The 14469-nt window shown below is 54.0% G+C and overlaps 6 protein-coding genes across 6 annotated transcripts; 2 read left to right on the top strand and 4 right to left on the bottom strand.

Moving 5' to 3' along the window:
* Nucleotides 1–2492: 2492 nt before the first annotated feature.
* Nucleotides 2493–3785, bottom strand: PFLUO_LOCUS6027 (uncharacterized protein; the record flags this gene model as incomplete). The annotated part of the gene is made up of 1 exon (XM_073783531.1): nucleotides 2493–3785. One exon carries the CDS (start codon nucleotides 3783–3785, stop codon nucleotides 2493–2495), a length of 1293 nt encoding a protein of 430 aa, XP_073640078.1.
* A 129-nt stretch (nucleotides 3786–3914) lies between these two features.
* PFLUO_LOCUS6028 (uncharacterized protein) lies at nucleotides 3915–6357 on the bottom strand (the record flags this gene model as incomplete). The annotated part of the gene is made up of 4 exons (XM_073783533.1): nucleotides 3915–4112; nucleotides 4171–4717; nucleotides 4777–4864; nucleotides 4914–6357. The coding sequence occupies 4 exons, from the start codon at nucleotides 6355–6357 to the stop codon at nucleotides 3915–3917; spliced, it is 2277 nt and encodes a 758-aa protein (XP_073640079.1).
* A 438-nt stretch (nucleotides 6358–6795) lies between these two features.
* Nucleotides 6796–8742, bottom strand: PFLUO_LOCUS6029 (N-acetyltransferase eso1; the record flags this gene model as incomplete). The annotated part of the gene is made up of 1 exon (XM_073783534.1): nucleotides 6796–8742. One exon carries the CDS (start codon nucleotides 8740–8742, stop codon nucleotides 6796–6798), a length of 1947 nt encoding a protein of 648 aa, XP_073640080.1.
* A 1209-nt stretch (nucleotides 8743–9951) lies between these two features.
* On the top strand, nucleotides 9952–10919 carry PFLUO_LOCUS6030 (uncharacterized protein; the record flags this gene model as incomplete). The annotated part of the gene is made up of 3 exons (XM_073783535.1): nucleotides 9952–10092; nucleotides 10161–10205; nucleotides 10257–10919. 3 exons carry the CDS (start codon nucleotides 9952–9954, stop codon nucleotides 10917–10919), a joined length of 849 nt encoding a protein of 282 aa, XP_073640081.1.
* Nucleotides 10920–12228: 1309 nt separating this feature from the next.
* On the bottom strand, nucleotides 12229–12523 carry PFLUO_LOCUS6031 (NADH-ubiquinone oxidoreductase 9.5 kDa subunit; the record flags this gene model as incomplete). Its single annotated transcript, XM_073783536.1, has 2 exons — nucleotides 12229–12275; nucleotides 12340–12523. The coding sequence occupies 2 exons, from the start codon at nucleotides 12521–12523 to the stop codon at nucleotides 12229–12231; spliced, it is 231 nt and encodes a 76-aa protein (XP_073640082.1).
* Nucleotides 12524–12872: 349 nt separating this feature from the next.
* PFLUO_LOCUS6032 (beta subunit) lies at nucleotides 12873–14421 on the top strand (the record flags this gene model as incomplete). Its single annotated transcript, XM_073783537.1, has 4 exons — nucleotides 12873–13014; nucleotides 13068–13178; nucleotides 13235–13941; nucleotides 13996–14421. The coding sequence occupies 4 exons, from the start codon at nucleotides 12873–12875 to the stop codon at nucleotides 14419–14421; spliced, it is 1386 nt and encodes a 461-aa protein (XP_073640083.1).
* Between the last annotated feature and the right edge of the window lie 48 nt (nucleotides 14422–14469).

Below are 14469 nucleotides of genomic sequence, written 5' to 3' on the forward strand. Positions count from 1 at the left end.
TCGACTGTGTAACGGCCGTTTCTAAGGAGGATTACCCGTGAGCCAGTGTTCGGGTAGCCAGTCCATGGATCAGATGGTTCTCTCATACCAAGTCACTCAACCCAGCCCGGTCGCAACTGTGTTCCGGTTGCTGATCCCCCAAGTATTCGAAACCTCGCAAAACGTGTCCTGGTGTTAGAAACCCAGGCGCATCGTCTCCCTCTCGACGGTCGGGGAGAGGGGGAAGGGAGAGTCGAGCAGAGGAGATGCTCGACAGGGGAAGTGAGAAGTCAAGAGAGGGTGATAGAGGAGGGAGATGTTGTAGTGAGGAAGAGAGAAGAAGGGGAGGAATGAGATGGGAAAGTTGTCGGTTGGGTGGAAGGAAGAGAGAAGGGGAAGGGGAAGCGAGAAAGCCCGGGACACGTTTTCCCGGAGTATGTTGAGCTGGCTGTAGACCCTAGGATCACAACCCTCCAGCCATAATTCTCCTTCTACTACTACTCTACTACGACTACTGCTACTTCTCTTTCTTCTTCTCTCCTTCCATCGTCCGAACATTTCACTCGTGGCTGCGAGCACTAGGACTTCTGCATCGGGCGTGATTACTCCTCTCGAGCTTGGCTTTGTCCACAATCCGACTAGACCCCCAAAAAAGACCCCATCTGGACCGTGCCGACGCGTCAACTCCCTCGAGCACACACAGACAAGGGAGTGCACACAGAAAAGGGAGCACAACATTCCCGACGCTGTCATGTTGCAACCCTCCATACTTTACTCTCCTGAGAGGAGGGGGGGCGTACGGTATCCGTCCGAAACAATTGTTCAACCGATGGCGCGCCGATCGATCACTGCGGCAAAGCGATTGGTCCTCGCCCGGTGATAGCGCGGTGGACTAACAAAACGACTAGGCGTACGTAATTATATGTAATAGACAGTGGACTCGCCGATGCTTATTGTCTCGGCTTATTTGTTTTTTTTTTTACGCCACACACAACAAAGAGAGAGAAAAGTAAAAGCTGCCACAACAAGGAATGTGTTTTGGCTACCCCTTGCCCGTCCCGCAAATCACAACCACCCGATTTGGCCCAGCAACCATGGATGGAGCTTGATCGGGAGCCACAGGTTGCGCACTGTCATGTCCGGTGGAGTCGTCGTCCACAGGCACATGTTCGAACCTCCAGTTCGGTCCATCCTGTGATCGGCCCCCGGCAGCGATGCATGGACGCTCGACTCGCGGGACAGGCCCTCTTGTCCGATTTGGCAGGTCGGACTTTTTACTCAGATTGCTATGATGGTGTGTGCGTGCAGAGTCAATCCGAGAATGAAAAAAAAAAATCCCCGACGAGGCGCAACTGGGGTCAATTGCCTTGTTTTCGCTTCCGACGCTTATCTTAGCCGGTCGGTCGGTCGCCGCCACCGAATGCTACAAGTGGTAGTTTGCATGCACGGAGCAATGCGCCCACTGGAATCGACATAGCAAATAGACTTTACGGAGGAAGAAGCAGCCAGAGATGGTGAAATCACCACTCCCCTGAAGCCGTGGATCGCCGTCGCCATTCATCAGTCATTCCTTATTTATGGTTGGAGAAATGAAAGAGAGAAGAAAAAGTGGACAAGGCTCCACAAGATAAATTGCCAATGGCGAGGACCGGTTGATCTTTGGTGGAACGCTCTTGTTTGGGGCGCCGATGACAGCAGGATCCATGAGGTTTATGATTTAACCCTAACCAACACTGAACGACTACTATTGTCTAGATTGAGTATGTACAGCCACCCAAACCGTTTCAGCTTAGGATCGGTACATCCACACTCGCCATAGTGAAATCCTCCGGGGCTGACAGCAGGGGGCGAGACGATGTTTGAAGGGGGAATCGGTACATACTCATGTAGCAGTAGGACGACCAACTCAAGCAGCCGACCCTGCGCGAAAGCAGCCAAGGATTCGTGGCGACAGGGATTGATGAACCTCAAAGCTTCGGCCGAGGCCAGGCCCCTGGAATATACCAATCGATGATCTCGGGCCACTCACTTTCAGGCCCGTGAGCTGTCAGACCCAGACCTTTTTTACGGAGTACGCAGGCCCTTAATCCGGATAATTGTGGAAGTCGGTGGGGCCGGCAGTTTGTTCTAGATGCTGCAGAGTGGTGGGTACAGTGGCGCGGAGGATTGGCTAGATGGATTAGGGGCAGTTTTACTACTACTACTACTACTACTACTACTACTACTACTACTAACTACTGTTTGATCTTGCCCGGTGGCAACATGTGAAAAAGTGAAGCATTTGTAGATGCTTGATGGCTTCAGATGGTCGATTACAAAGCCGCTTCAGATCATTGGCGTATGCGGCTACGAAGAATGCAAGGCAATGCATAAAAGAGCTACCGAAATAGTGGCACCAGAACTAAAAATATCAATCGATGACCGGTGTGGCTGGTCTAACACATAAATTAATTGCCTCTCTCGTCGACTCCAAAGCCATGGTCCAGACTGTGCAAAGTATCTCCCATGTCATGTCATCCCCGGAACAAATCGTCGTCGGAACGAAAGGAAGTGCCAACCTGCGTGGGGTCAAAATAGTCCAAATTGGTACCTCCATCTTTCTCTTTCTCATGTGTGGCCCATGAATCCTTTTCATCCGCTCGATCCCAAACAAGATTGGAGCTCTTCTGGATCCAATCCTCTACCACGTTCCGTTGCTGCGGTAGAAGCGGCTTTGCTGTGCGATTATCCTCCTCTTCCTCCTCCTCATCGTCGTCGGAATCCTCGTCCTCACGAAAAAGTGCCGCCGCCGCAGACATGCCCACAATCCGGTTGAGATGCCACTGCATCTCGAGCAAGTCGTAGCTCGGAAGCGGGTGGTTCACCGGATCGTCCGTACGCAGCGTGAATATGTGGCCCGACTCAATGGGACGAAAGGCATCATTGTCTTTGGTAGGAAGCACAACATTCAAGTCATCGACGCTGCAAATGTCCTTCGATGAACCAGGTTCCTTGGCGATATCCACCAATCCATACGGTTTGTGCGATTGTTTGGGCTGCCAGTAGAACTCCACCTCCATGGATGTGCCATCATCGGACAGAGAAACGGGACGCAGTGCAAACAGGCCATTCGCCCAAGCCGCGCGCAGGTCGTTTCGGAGACAGATCAGGTTTGCGCAGGTATCCAGCGGTTTCGCCGGGTCGCGGGGATCATTGTAGACAGCTCTGTGCCAGCGCTCTGCGGTCTCGGCGCTCCAGAAGAAGCGCACGAATTTCCAGATTGTCGGCGAGGAAGAGTCGTAGGATTTCTCGTCGAAATAGGTTGGGTAGATATGAGCGACTTGGTAGATGTTGTGCGCGCCGGTCAGGACGCATCTTTGCCCGTCTCGCTCTCTGGCGGCGAGGCGGGCACTTCGAGAACAGGCACCCCGGGGCTCGAAGACAGATTTCGTCGGGTCAGTCCGAAGGTCGTTCCACGGGGATGGGCGCTGCATCCATCTGTAAGGCAGGGCGCAGCAGAGGTCTGTGACAACGCATATGGCCTTTTCCGACAGCTGTGCAAGCTGAATGATAAACTCGAGGTTGGCGATGTCGCACACCTGGACGCAGGCCCAGAACGGCGCCGGCACGAGATAGTTCACTAGCGCTTCTTTGAGTTGCCGAATGAGGATTGCTCGCTGTGGTGTCTGGAGGTTGAAGAGCTCGTCGGTGATGCGGACAGCCGTCAAAGATCGACTTCTCCTGCCAGACAAAGTCCTCTGCATGGAGCGGACTAGTCCACCGCTTGTCTCGATAAGGCGAGACACCATCGGGGTGATTGTGGCCATAACGGACTGATTGCGGGCATGTGTAGAGGGACAGAAGGCGTTGTAGACGGAGGAGTAAAGGATTTCCCAATCAGGAAGGCCCAGCCATCCACACACAGCTAATAATGGCAGGCGCAACTGGCAATAGGATCATCTTCGATGCGCATCTACAACCCAGTCGCGCTCGCGGATAATTTTCTCCTCCACCACGCGCGGACGCGGCGGGAGGCGTTCCAGTGCGGCAGACGGTGGTGGCAGACTAGCACGCTCGCGATGGATCTCATGAATGCGACGCCGGCGAGCCTGACGGATCTCATCGGAGAGCTCAACGAGCTGATCTATATCCCGCTATTGAGATAGGAGTCAGTTCAGCTGTCATGACTTGTGAGAGAAGAGAAAGACATACCGGTTCGAGGTACGAGATGATGTAGTAGAACATCCTCGTCTCTTCATACTCATATCCCATCTGCTCAATCGCCTCCTTCACCACTAGGTTCTTAGTAATCTCTGTCCAACGCGAGTCTCTCTCGTCTTTGACATCCATGACCTGCTGTCCAACGCGTGCACCTCGTTCTGAGACCCGTTCCGGGTCTCCTCGAGAGGTCAGGGCGCCGGTCATCTCAACCGAATCCGGTTTCGAGTGTGAACGGACGACGGACCATTCGTCAGTAGTATCATTCACTTGCTCGATATCTTCCTTGCGAACTAAGATTTCTTCTTCGATATCGCGCACGCTCCGGGCACTTTTCCCAGGTCGGCTCTTGGTGCGCTCAACGAGTAGCAACTCGCTCTCGTCGGCGACGGATTTGTTCGAGTGCCATGGGGAAGAAGTTTCACCGTGCTCCCATGGATTGAGAAACTCCGGTGGTGGTCGACTAGACGGTGAAATTGAGTCTATTTCATCTCGTTCCAGGACAATGTCCTCTTCGGTTCTGATCCCATTTCTAGTACTTCTATATATCCAGTTAGCTTTTATCATCTTCACTTCACACTTTGCTCTCTTCGTACTAACCGACGGTGTATATCCAGTTCATCAAGACTACCCCTACCAGACCGAAACTCGGGGCTAGGTCCCCGAACTGAGCGAGATGCTTTCATTCCTGGCAGTTCATCAGCAGAATTCCAATTTCGGAGCAGATATTCTCTCACCATGATCAATATGTCGATGGTGAGTAAACACATCCTGATGAATCGGCGGCGCACGGATAGCTTCCACGGAAGACGACCGTTCATGAGCAGGCCCTCTATCTCTCTTCCACTGGATATCCACATCAACGTCCCTCTTACCTTCTCTCCGAGCTCTATCTTTCTCGTACTTTTTCATCAAGATGGTCTCCTCATGGTCTTCCTCTGAATCTATAAGCCGAGGGCGTGGTCTATCGCGTAAAGGCCGGCGATTCCGAAGATCAAGTTCATCGTCATCGTCCGATCTCACCAAAAGGGGCTGGATCTGATCATCCTCGAATCGAGGGTTGCGGTAGGGTGACTCCCGGTGTTTGCTCCGAATAAGCACTTCGTCGTCTTCGAACGTGAATTCTCCACGGCGTCTCCCACTGCTTCGTCTGTTCTCCTCATCACGGTCGCCAAGGATGACTACCTCTTCCTTCACTTCGCGGGGAGGAGGGCGTCTAGGTCGTGATGAGTGAATATAGACCTCCTCATCATCGTCGTCGTGTTTCCTCCCACCACTCTTGCGATCCCGTATCCTAATCTCCTCTTCACTCTCATACCCACGACGACGAGGATCCCCTCGCTCCCTCCGTCGAAAAACCACGTCATCATCCTCAATCTCAAGCTCCCGTGTCGGGCGACGCCGAGGTTCCTCCTTCTCCCTCCGTCGAAGAACCATATCATCATCTTCAATCTCAAGCTCCCGTCTTGGGCGACGCCGAGGAGGATCCTCCCTCTCCCTCTGTCGAAAAACCACATCGTCTTCTTCAATCTCAAGCTCCCGTGTTGGGCGACGCCGAGGATCCCCCTCCCTCTCCCTCTCTCGAAAAACCACTTCATCATCCTCAATTTCAAGCTCCCGTGTAGGACGACGCATCCTCCCACCACCTCTTCTATATCTCTCCGTTTCCTCAAAAAGAACCTCCTCATCCATATCCACCTCCCTAGAGCGAGGTCGAGGTCTCCGCCGCGGTCCAGGTGGACGAATAAATACCTTCTCCTCCCTCTCCCTCACCATGTCTTTCTCCCGCTCAGGCGGAGAGAGAGGCCTCGGTCTCTCCGGCGAGAAATCCTCAATCAGCTCCTCTCTTGACCGCCTCCTAACCAGCTGGCCCCGTTCTCGTCCTCTTGGCGGACTGCCGTGGCCCTCGCGCATGAAGTCACGCGGGGATCTTGGTCGCGGCCGCAGCGGCTCCCGCTCGCGAAGACGGAGACGCTCCTCCAAGTCAACGTCGAGCGGAGGCGAGGATCTGCGTCGACGGTGGTAGTCTATGTCAACGTCTACCTCATCTCCGATGATGCGGTCTCGGTCTCGTCGGCGGGGGCGCGGCGGCCGCTCTCGTTCTCGTTCGCCGGAGCGGTCGACTTCGTACATCTCTTCTTCGCTGGAGTAATACTCCCTCGGCGGGGGTCGGCGGGACATTTTGGTGGGTTTGATGTATGTAAATGGATGGGAGATGTAAATTCATTGATTGGGTTGTGAGAGTAGGCTGCTGAGGTGCTGCTGTGGTGGGCGGGGGGGTGTTGGTTGGGTTGAGCAGAAGACAATCACCAGTCCGGTTGTTTAGTGGGTGCGTGAGCGACAAGCGAGCGCAATTGCCCCAGCTGGGATTTCTGTGGGTCAACCTTGTATCAATGATAGGCAGGTGTATGACACCAAGAGAGAAGATGGCAAAGAGAGACGAGAAGCGAAAGTACAGTGAGGCTGAGCGGTCTAACTGAACAACCAACAACCCCGCGCTGATGTCACTGAGCTGGTTATAGATCTCGACCATGGAAAGCAGACGCGGAACCAGCCGAGCTGACATATCGTTGGTTGACTCTTTTCTAACTACAGATCTATAGATAATACAGTTGCCTCTCACTGAAAAGCTAGTCGCCTCTGTCCTTTCTCGGGTTTACCACGACTGCTCCGGCCACCACGTCCTCGGGCGTTGGGAGCTGGAGCTATCCGCGATTGCGATTGCGTAGTCCTCGCCTCTTCGCGGTCCTGGTTGTCCAGGTCTTTGGCAAAATGCCAGTCTTCGTGCTCGTCTCTCTCATGCTCGAGGATTACTTGGGAGCATCGACTGCAGGTATATTGTGCCGTTGAAATATCTTCAATGCCTTCCTCCGAGGAAAATAGTGAGGGTGCCTCCGCTGTACTTGTAGGATCAAGCTGTTCCAGCTCGGGAGTTCCTTTAGATGATGTAGCACCGTCATCGCTGGGCCGGGGAGGCTTTGTAAAAAAGCGGTCGATGCCATTATTCTCGTCGACTTTCCTCCGTTTCTCCGGTGGCCGATCAGATAGGCCGTCGGTCACGCGAGGTCTTCCTGCCTGACTCAATGACTTCGCTTGATCCCCTCGCACCAAGAAACTCTCGATCGCCTTGTTTTTGCTGACGCCATCCTCAAAGCTCCCCACACTCAGGGAGAGGTTGGAACACGGCCATGCCTGTGCCTCGGCGACAACTTGCCGCATCAGAATCTTGGCAAGGTCAAAAAGCAGGCCCTCGTCGATCGTGTTGGATGCAGGGATAGGCATCTGACGCGATCGGGACTGCGCCGTCACTCTGTGGTGTAGCGTGATGACTCGCGGACGCCGTCTATTTTCAAGCACGCCGTCCTCGACGAGCCGGCCGTAGATATCAGCCGCGAAGATCCGCAGCCATTTTTCCGCTTGGTCGATCGAGTTGATGCTTGGCCGAAATGATTTCGCACTCAACATCGACTTCATCTGAGTCCGAGGATTGACTTCGCTCCGGTCCTCCCCACGGATAGTATTATACAACCAGGTTGCGGTGTGATCATCGAGTTTGGCACGCAGCTGGTCGAGCGGAACATTCAAAAGTTCACTCACTTGCTCCGTCCCAAAGAAATTTCTGATTTGATCCCCGAGTTTCCCACCAAGCATCCGAATCTGGGTGAACTTGTAGCCCGCAAGGAAAAGCTGCACGGCTCGGTTGCGCACCACAGTTTGCTTGTCCGGCTTGTTGCACGCGCTCCCCAATTTCGCCAGCATCTTATTGCGTGCCACGCCCGCCGAGCAAGTGTAGTTGAGCTTCTCCCACACGGCTTTGCGAACAGACCGGACGATTTCCGATCCTATCCGCATGGCAATGTCGTCCCAGTCCGGATCGTCTTCCTCCGTTTCGTTTGCGTCCAGGTCAATGAGGCAGTCTTCGTTCCACTCCACGGCCGTGGTCGGCGGACGAGGCAGCTCGGCGTCGCGGTTCTCGTCTTGGGAGGTTGCTCGGAGCTCGGGATATCGCTGCAGAAGGACGCTAAAGACCAGGGGCGATAGATCAATAAACACCTCATCAATGCTTGCCTTCTCCACGTTGGCCGAGAGCCTTTTTGTCTGGCCATCCTCAGACCAAGTCGCCAGGTCGTCCTTGATAGTTTCGAGGATCTTGCGAGATTCCGCCCGATAGGGATCCAGCGACACCTTGTCGGTTTTGATGTTTTTGAACGAGTCATCCCGGTACGCCCAGCGTCCGCCCTCGCCTTCCCGAAAGGTTGCGACATGCTGCAGGACGATGGTTGGACAGAGCTTGCGGGCTTCGGCCGCCGTGAGCATGCGGGTGATGCCGAACGGGCGCGCTGGGTAGTTGATTGCAATCAGCGATTCCCACTGGCGCACTGCGAGAGGCGCGTCGCGTGGGGTGCCGAGGCGCACCATCTCACATTGAGCGTAGAAGGCATCGAGATCGATGTGCGCGATGATGCGGAGAGGAGTTGCTGTCGAGCCATGGCGCAATAGTTGCAATTGGCGATAGGTGTAACGGGAGGGAGTCAGGGTCGGCGGGGACGCGGTAGGGTCTGACATGCTCGGGTCATGGTGCAGATGGGGCGGAGCATGGAGGTGAGGTGAAAGTGAGGTGAAGGAAGTTGAGTGAGATGATCTTGGTCCAGCTGCGATGAACCGTGGACGCGACACGCTTAATGGGGTTAGCGTTATTTGGACTCGATCTACTTCATTCTTGAGTTCTACGATAGTTAATAGTTACTGGGATGGTGTAGATTATCGGAGTCGGATCTTCACACCCCATTATCAGACAAGCAGACTTTTCCCCCGTCGTAGTGCTGGGAAGCGTCCGTGCCCAAGCACGCATTTGTGCCCAACGGGGCCTCACCCCGTGTGGCGACTCCCGCCGCGCTGGCCACCGCCAGACTATCGGCTGGTCCTTGCTCCCGCCTCGTTGCAGATCGAGGGAAGGTATCCCAGTATGTAGTGGGGTATTTAAGTGGTTCGTTCAATCATATACCAGATTGTTGGTAAAATAGGGAAGAACAGGACTGGTTAATTCTCGCAACTGGCGGCAACTCACAGGTCGCACGTATTCAAGCGTGGCCTAGACAGTAGTAGTGGTAGTGGGGGAGAGCAAGTCGTGGCACCAGCCCAAAGACGAGCCCAACCCAAACAGAGTCAAGCCCACTTATGTCCCCTCTTACTTTTCTTCCCCTTCTTCTTCTTCCTCTTCTCACTCTCATCTTTTCTTCACCCTTCTCTCTCTACTCTCCTAAATCAGGACTCCCCCGTTTCCCTCCCTCCCAATCCCTTCTCCCCCTGACGGATCGCTCTCGTCGCTGTCTCGCACCCCTAACCTTGACAAGGCACCTGTCGGGCACGCGTCGACCCTCTTTTCTCCCCCCCCCCCCAGGACATATACGCCCCCAATTTTGGACAACCATCGTGGACTCCCTGGGTTGACCACATTACCCACTGGACAGGAGGACCCATTTTGTTGCCCAACGGACTCAATATTACTTTATCTGGCCGCTTGTTCTTCCGTGGATGCTCTGCCGCTGTTCTATTTCGATTTTTAAGTCGTGACTAGTCGCTGTGAACCTGTGCGAAACGCCTATAGAGACCTGCTGTACATTCGCCGATCTAAAGGGGTCCACCCATCCTCGGGATACCTGTCATTGCCCCGGATTGATTATTACCTGTTGGCTGGCCACTGAGAGAACACACATCCCGAGGATTAATTCTGTTAAATTCGGACCGTTGACCTATCTGCCTCGGAAACACATAATGACAGGCCGCTACGATGGACGCCCCGAACGTCAGAACGAATACTTTATCCCAGGTGACGGGATCAGTCGAGAAGTGATTCAAGCAGATATCTGTCGCTACCTTGGAAACGATGCCCTCGTGAGACCTGGCAACCACAATGTCCGTCTCTTTTTTTTTCCTATCGTCTTATTCCACCGGGTGCAGCTAACTGAACGACAATCCAATAGGGTCGCCAAGGGTTTTTCATCCGTGCTTATCGGAATCTCACCTCTGTGAGTGCTGCGCTGCGCAACTAACCGTCCGAATCTAACCACAAACTCCAGGAGATGATTGCTGATCTAAAGGCCGACTCCGCCCGCTGGGAGGCGGATGTGTCGCGTCGGGCTGACCAAGGCTATCCGCGAGGTAGTTACACACAAGACATGAACGTAACTCGTGCACCCCCTAACACCCTTCAAGCAACTTATGCCGGGTCCTCGATCCATGAGGGTGGTCGCCAACCCCAACAACCGGGGCTCTCGCCTCCCACATTCAGTGCTGCGCCAGCTCAGCCCTACATGGATCCCTATGCCCAGAGTCCCTACAGTGGAAACCAGAATGCTCCTCAATACTCCAATGCCCCTTCATATCCTTCCACTCACTCGCCTTACGGACAGGGCCAGAACCCCTATCCTCCACCACAGGCCTCTTATTCTGGGTCTAACCAACCCGTGGTGACTGCCGCGGAGATGCACTCTTCCTATACCTACACCCCCACGGGCTATGGCTACGAGGGTAACCGAAACACTGCTCCCAGGTACCCGGGCCCGGGTCCCGGCTACGAGCCCGAGTCGGACTATCCATCCCCCGTGACATCTGGCATGCCATATCCTACCACATCTGCCCCAGATCCCCGGATAGGAATGGAGCCCAGATATACGCCGGATTACGATCGTGTCAGTAGGCCACAGGCTACCAGAGAAAGGGACCCGCATCGCCGGCGGTGATGAATGACCCAAAGGATGATTCCGGGGGAGTCTGTTTTGCCTTTTCTCCTCCATTTGGGGCCCACTGGATGCTTCGTTTTTCTTTCTCTCCCTGGACTAAGCATCTCCGTCTGGGGAAAACAAAATCATGATGATAAATGTCGACCAACCTTTCTTTTTTCTCTCTTCCTGGACAACCTGGCGCATTTTTCTCACTCGTCGACCATACTTGCATACCCTTCTCAAGCCAAATTGTTCTTTGCCCGTCCAGGAATCTTCCCACGGAGATGTTTTGATCACAACCCACCCTTCGTCAGGAGAAATGGCCCAAATCAATCCTTCGGATATATGAATGCCATCATCCTGCTGTCTCTTCCCATGTACTGCGGAACCCATTGGAGTCATCGTCGGCCTTACTCTGTACCCAGAGTCTCGGTCTTACTGGGGATGGAGACCCTCCTCCCCTTAATTTTCACACTTTCCATTACGTGCAATCGACCCGCCAGGAGTAGGAGCGTCGTTTGTTGATTGATCCGAAACGGCGGTTTTGCTTTTCTCTTTCTATGTGACTGCCTCTGCGTTAATGATGAATACCGGATAAACTACCTTGTCCTTGATGGAGGACAGACCGGACCCTCTTTTTTTCGATATTTCGATGGTGTACAAGGAGCGTTTTGTTTTTTTGTTTTATTATCTCTGATCTCTGTGCGAGTGGAGCGTGTGTTGTTCTTGGTTGGCTTTTGACTGTTGGGGGAGCTTTTTACTTGCACTTTTAAAGTGACATGAGCGATCTCCTTGTAGATATGAGCATATACGGCGTTGATCCTTTCTTAATTGGCTCTTCTGGCAATTTGATGTCTGTCTTCATGAATTCTTGTCCTGACTGTGTAGAATAGGTTGTGTTGGCGTTCATATCTCCCCTGACAGTCACAATTCAGAGCAATATGAAACTCGATACAGAGCGGTCGTATCCACACCTCAATCAAATTTGAACATAGGAAAGCGACACAGTGTCGGTTATTGATCTCTCAAGCATAGTAACATACATGTACACTGTAGCGCACCTCGACGCCCGCGTGCACAACAACAATTGGTATCAAACCACTTCCTCAAGCATGGAAGAAGCGGCGGGTTCAAACAGAAAAACAAATCTTTTCAATCGCCAAAATCCGCGGATAAATCTTCACACAACCCAGCTGGTCGTGCTGGCCGCATTTAAACCCTCAATATCCGTCGAATCCGATATCCCCACCGAATTCGGAACGGTCAGGCCAGGACACCCTATAACCTCCGGGGACTCAACCACCGATCGTATTCCAACACCATCTCTTTATTTATCTTCATATCCCGAGGGAATCACCCGCGGACCCTTCGGAACTGCACAAATTAAACGTTATCATTAGCCACGCGCTCTCTCAACCTTCTGACGGGATATCCTTACGGGGATATGACAAGGGGATAGGCTCCGGGTCCACGTCGCCGAGAGCCCGGCGAAGCGGGGGCAGAGTCACCAGCGCGACGGGGCCCATGGATCCAATTAGCAGGGAATAGAAGATGGCGGGCTTCTCGTGGGAGGCCCAGCGCAGGTAGCGGATCGGGGTAGACCAGAATAGAGGGGTCGACATGATGGCTGCTTGGGGGAGGTTGAGGCGGATTGAAGAGGGATGGATGCAGAGTAGAGATCAATGCCCGAGGGAGACACCCAATAGGAAGTGTCTGGGCGGGCAATTGGATGGTTTGGTTGTGGTTGCGGTTGCGGTTGTGGTTGTGGTGCTGGACAAGAAAGAGTGAAGAAGGAAGTTGGAAGTCGGAGGTGGAGAGCGGCGAAGAGTCTTGGCACTCCGTCCGTTCACTTAAACACGTCGCCTCTCTAACTATACACATCAGGCATCATATCCTCCCCATCACACTCTCCCCTTCTTTCCTCTCTTTCACATTTCTGGATTCCGCTCCGCTGTGCGGAATTGATCCAAGATGCGGTGGTGTCTGGCTTTCTTTCTCGCCTACTTCTTGGCTGCGGTGAATGCGCTGAGCAGCTCCGGCAGCCGCCTGCTGGTGATCCTGGAAGACGCCGCCGAGAAGAGCCTCTACTCGACCCTGTGGGCCGACCTAGAAGGTATTGCATTCTTTTCCTGGTGTCCTCAATGCACTGGCTAACTCACTTGCAAGGTCGCGGCTATGATCTCTCCTTCGAATCGCCCAAGAGCGACGACCTCTCCCTGTTCCAACATGGCGAGAGAGCTTACGACCACCTCCTCATCCTCCCTCCCAAGTCGAAAGGTACGATTCCTGATTTTGGATTTAACGAATTCATCAATTGACTTTATCATGACCAGGCCTCGGCCCCGCGTTGACTCCGAAGAACATTCTCGAGTTCCTCAACACCGACGGCAACATCCTTCTCGCCCTCTCGGGCAAGTCCTCCACATCCAGCGCCATCAATTCGCTGCTTTTGGAAGCCGACATCCACCTGTCGCCGGATCGCTCCGCCGTCGTTGTCGACCACTTCAACTACGACACCATCTCGGCCGCCGAGAAGCACGATGTCCTACTGCTACCCCGTCCGGGACCTCTGCGTCCGGACATCAAGCCCTTCTTCGATGGTGAGGGTGTCCTGGCTCTCCCCCGCATCGCACCCCAAACTCTGGGTAGCGACAGTGTCCTCGTTGCGCCGGTGCTTCACGCCCCCGCAACCGCCTACAGCTATAACCCCAGGGAGGAGATTCCGGCCGCGGAGGATATCCAGGCGACCGGCTCGCAGCTGAACGCTGTGTCTGTTATGCAGGCCCGCAACTCGGCGCGCTTCGCTGTCCTGGGTTCCGTGGAGGCGCTGGAGGACAAGTGGTTCTCGGCTACCGTCAAGGCACCCGGTGGGAAGAAGACCCCCACTGTCAACCGCGAGTTCGCGAAGCAGTTGACCGCCTGGGCCTTCAAGGAAACTGGTGTCCTCAAGGTTGGAGCCATTGAGCACCACCTCGCTACGCAGGACGGTGAGGCTCCCGCGGAGCTGAACCCCAAGATCTACCGGATCAAGAACGAAACCGTATGTCACTCCTATTATACCACTGTACAATGTACCATACTAACAACCCACCAGTTCTTCAGCATTGAACTCTCAGAATACGTCTATGACAAATGGGTTCCCTTCGAAGTCCCCGCCGCCGACGACCTACAGCTAGAGTTCACCATGCTATCGCCCTTCCACCGACTCTCCCTGCAGCCGACGCGCCGCACCGAGACGAGCACGGTGTTCAGCACGCAGTTTGTCACGCCAGACCAGCACGGCATCTTCTCCTTCCGTGTCAACTACAAGCGGCCCTTCCTGACCAACGTCGAGGAGAAGCACGAGGTCACGGTGCGCCACTTCGCTCACGATGAGTACCCACGCAGCTGGGCTATCAGCGGTGGCTGGGTGTGGATTGCGGGCTTGTGGTCGGTTATTGGGGGATTCTTGGTCTTTGTCATTGTTTGGCTCTACTCTGAGCCTGCGTCTAAGGGGGCGCAGATCAAGAAGACGCAGTAGATTTAGGAGTGGTGTGTTGTGCAATGATTGTGTGAATTATTCTTGTAT

Source organism: Penicillium psychrofluorescens, assembly GCF_964197705.1.
Source record: "Penicillium psychrofluorescens genome assembly, chromosome: 4".
NCBI lineage: Eukaryota > Fungi > Ascomycota > Eurotiomycetes > Eurotiales > Aspergillaceae > Penicillium > Penicillium psychrofluorescens.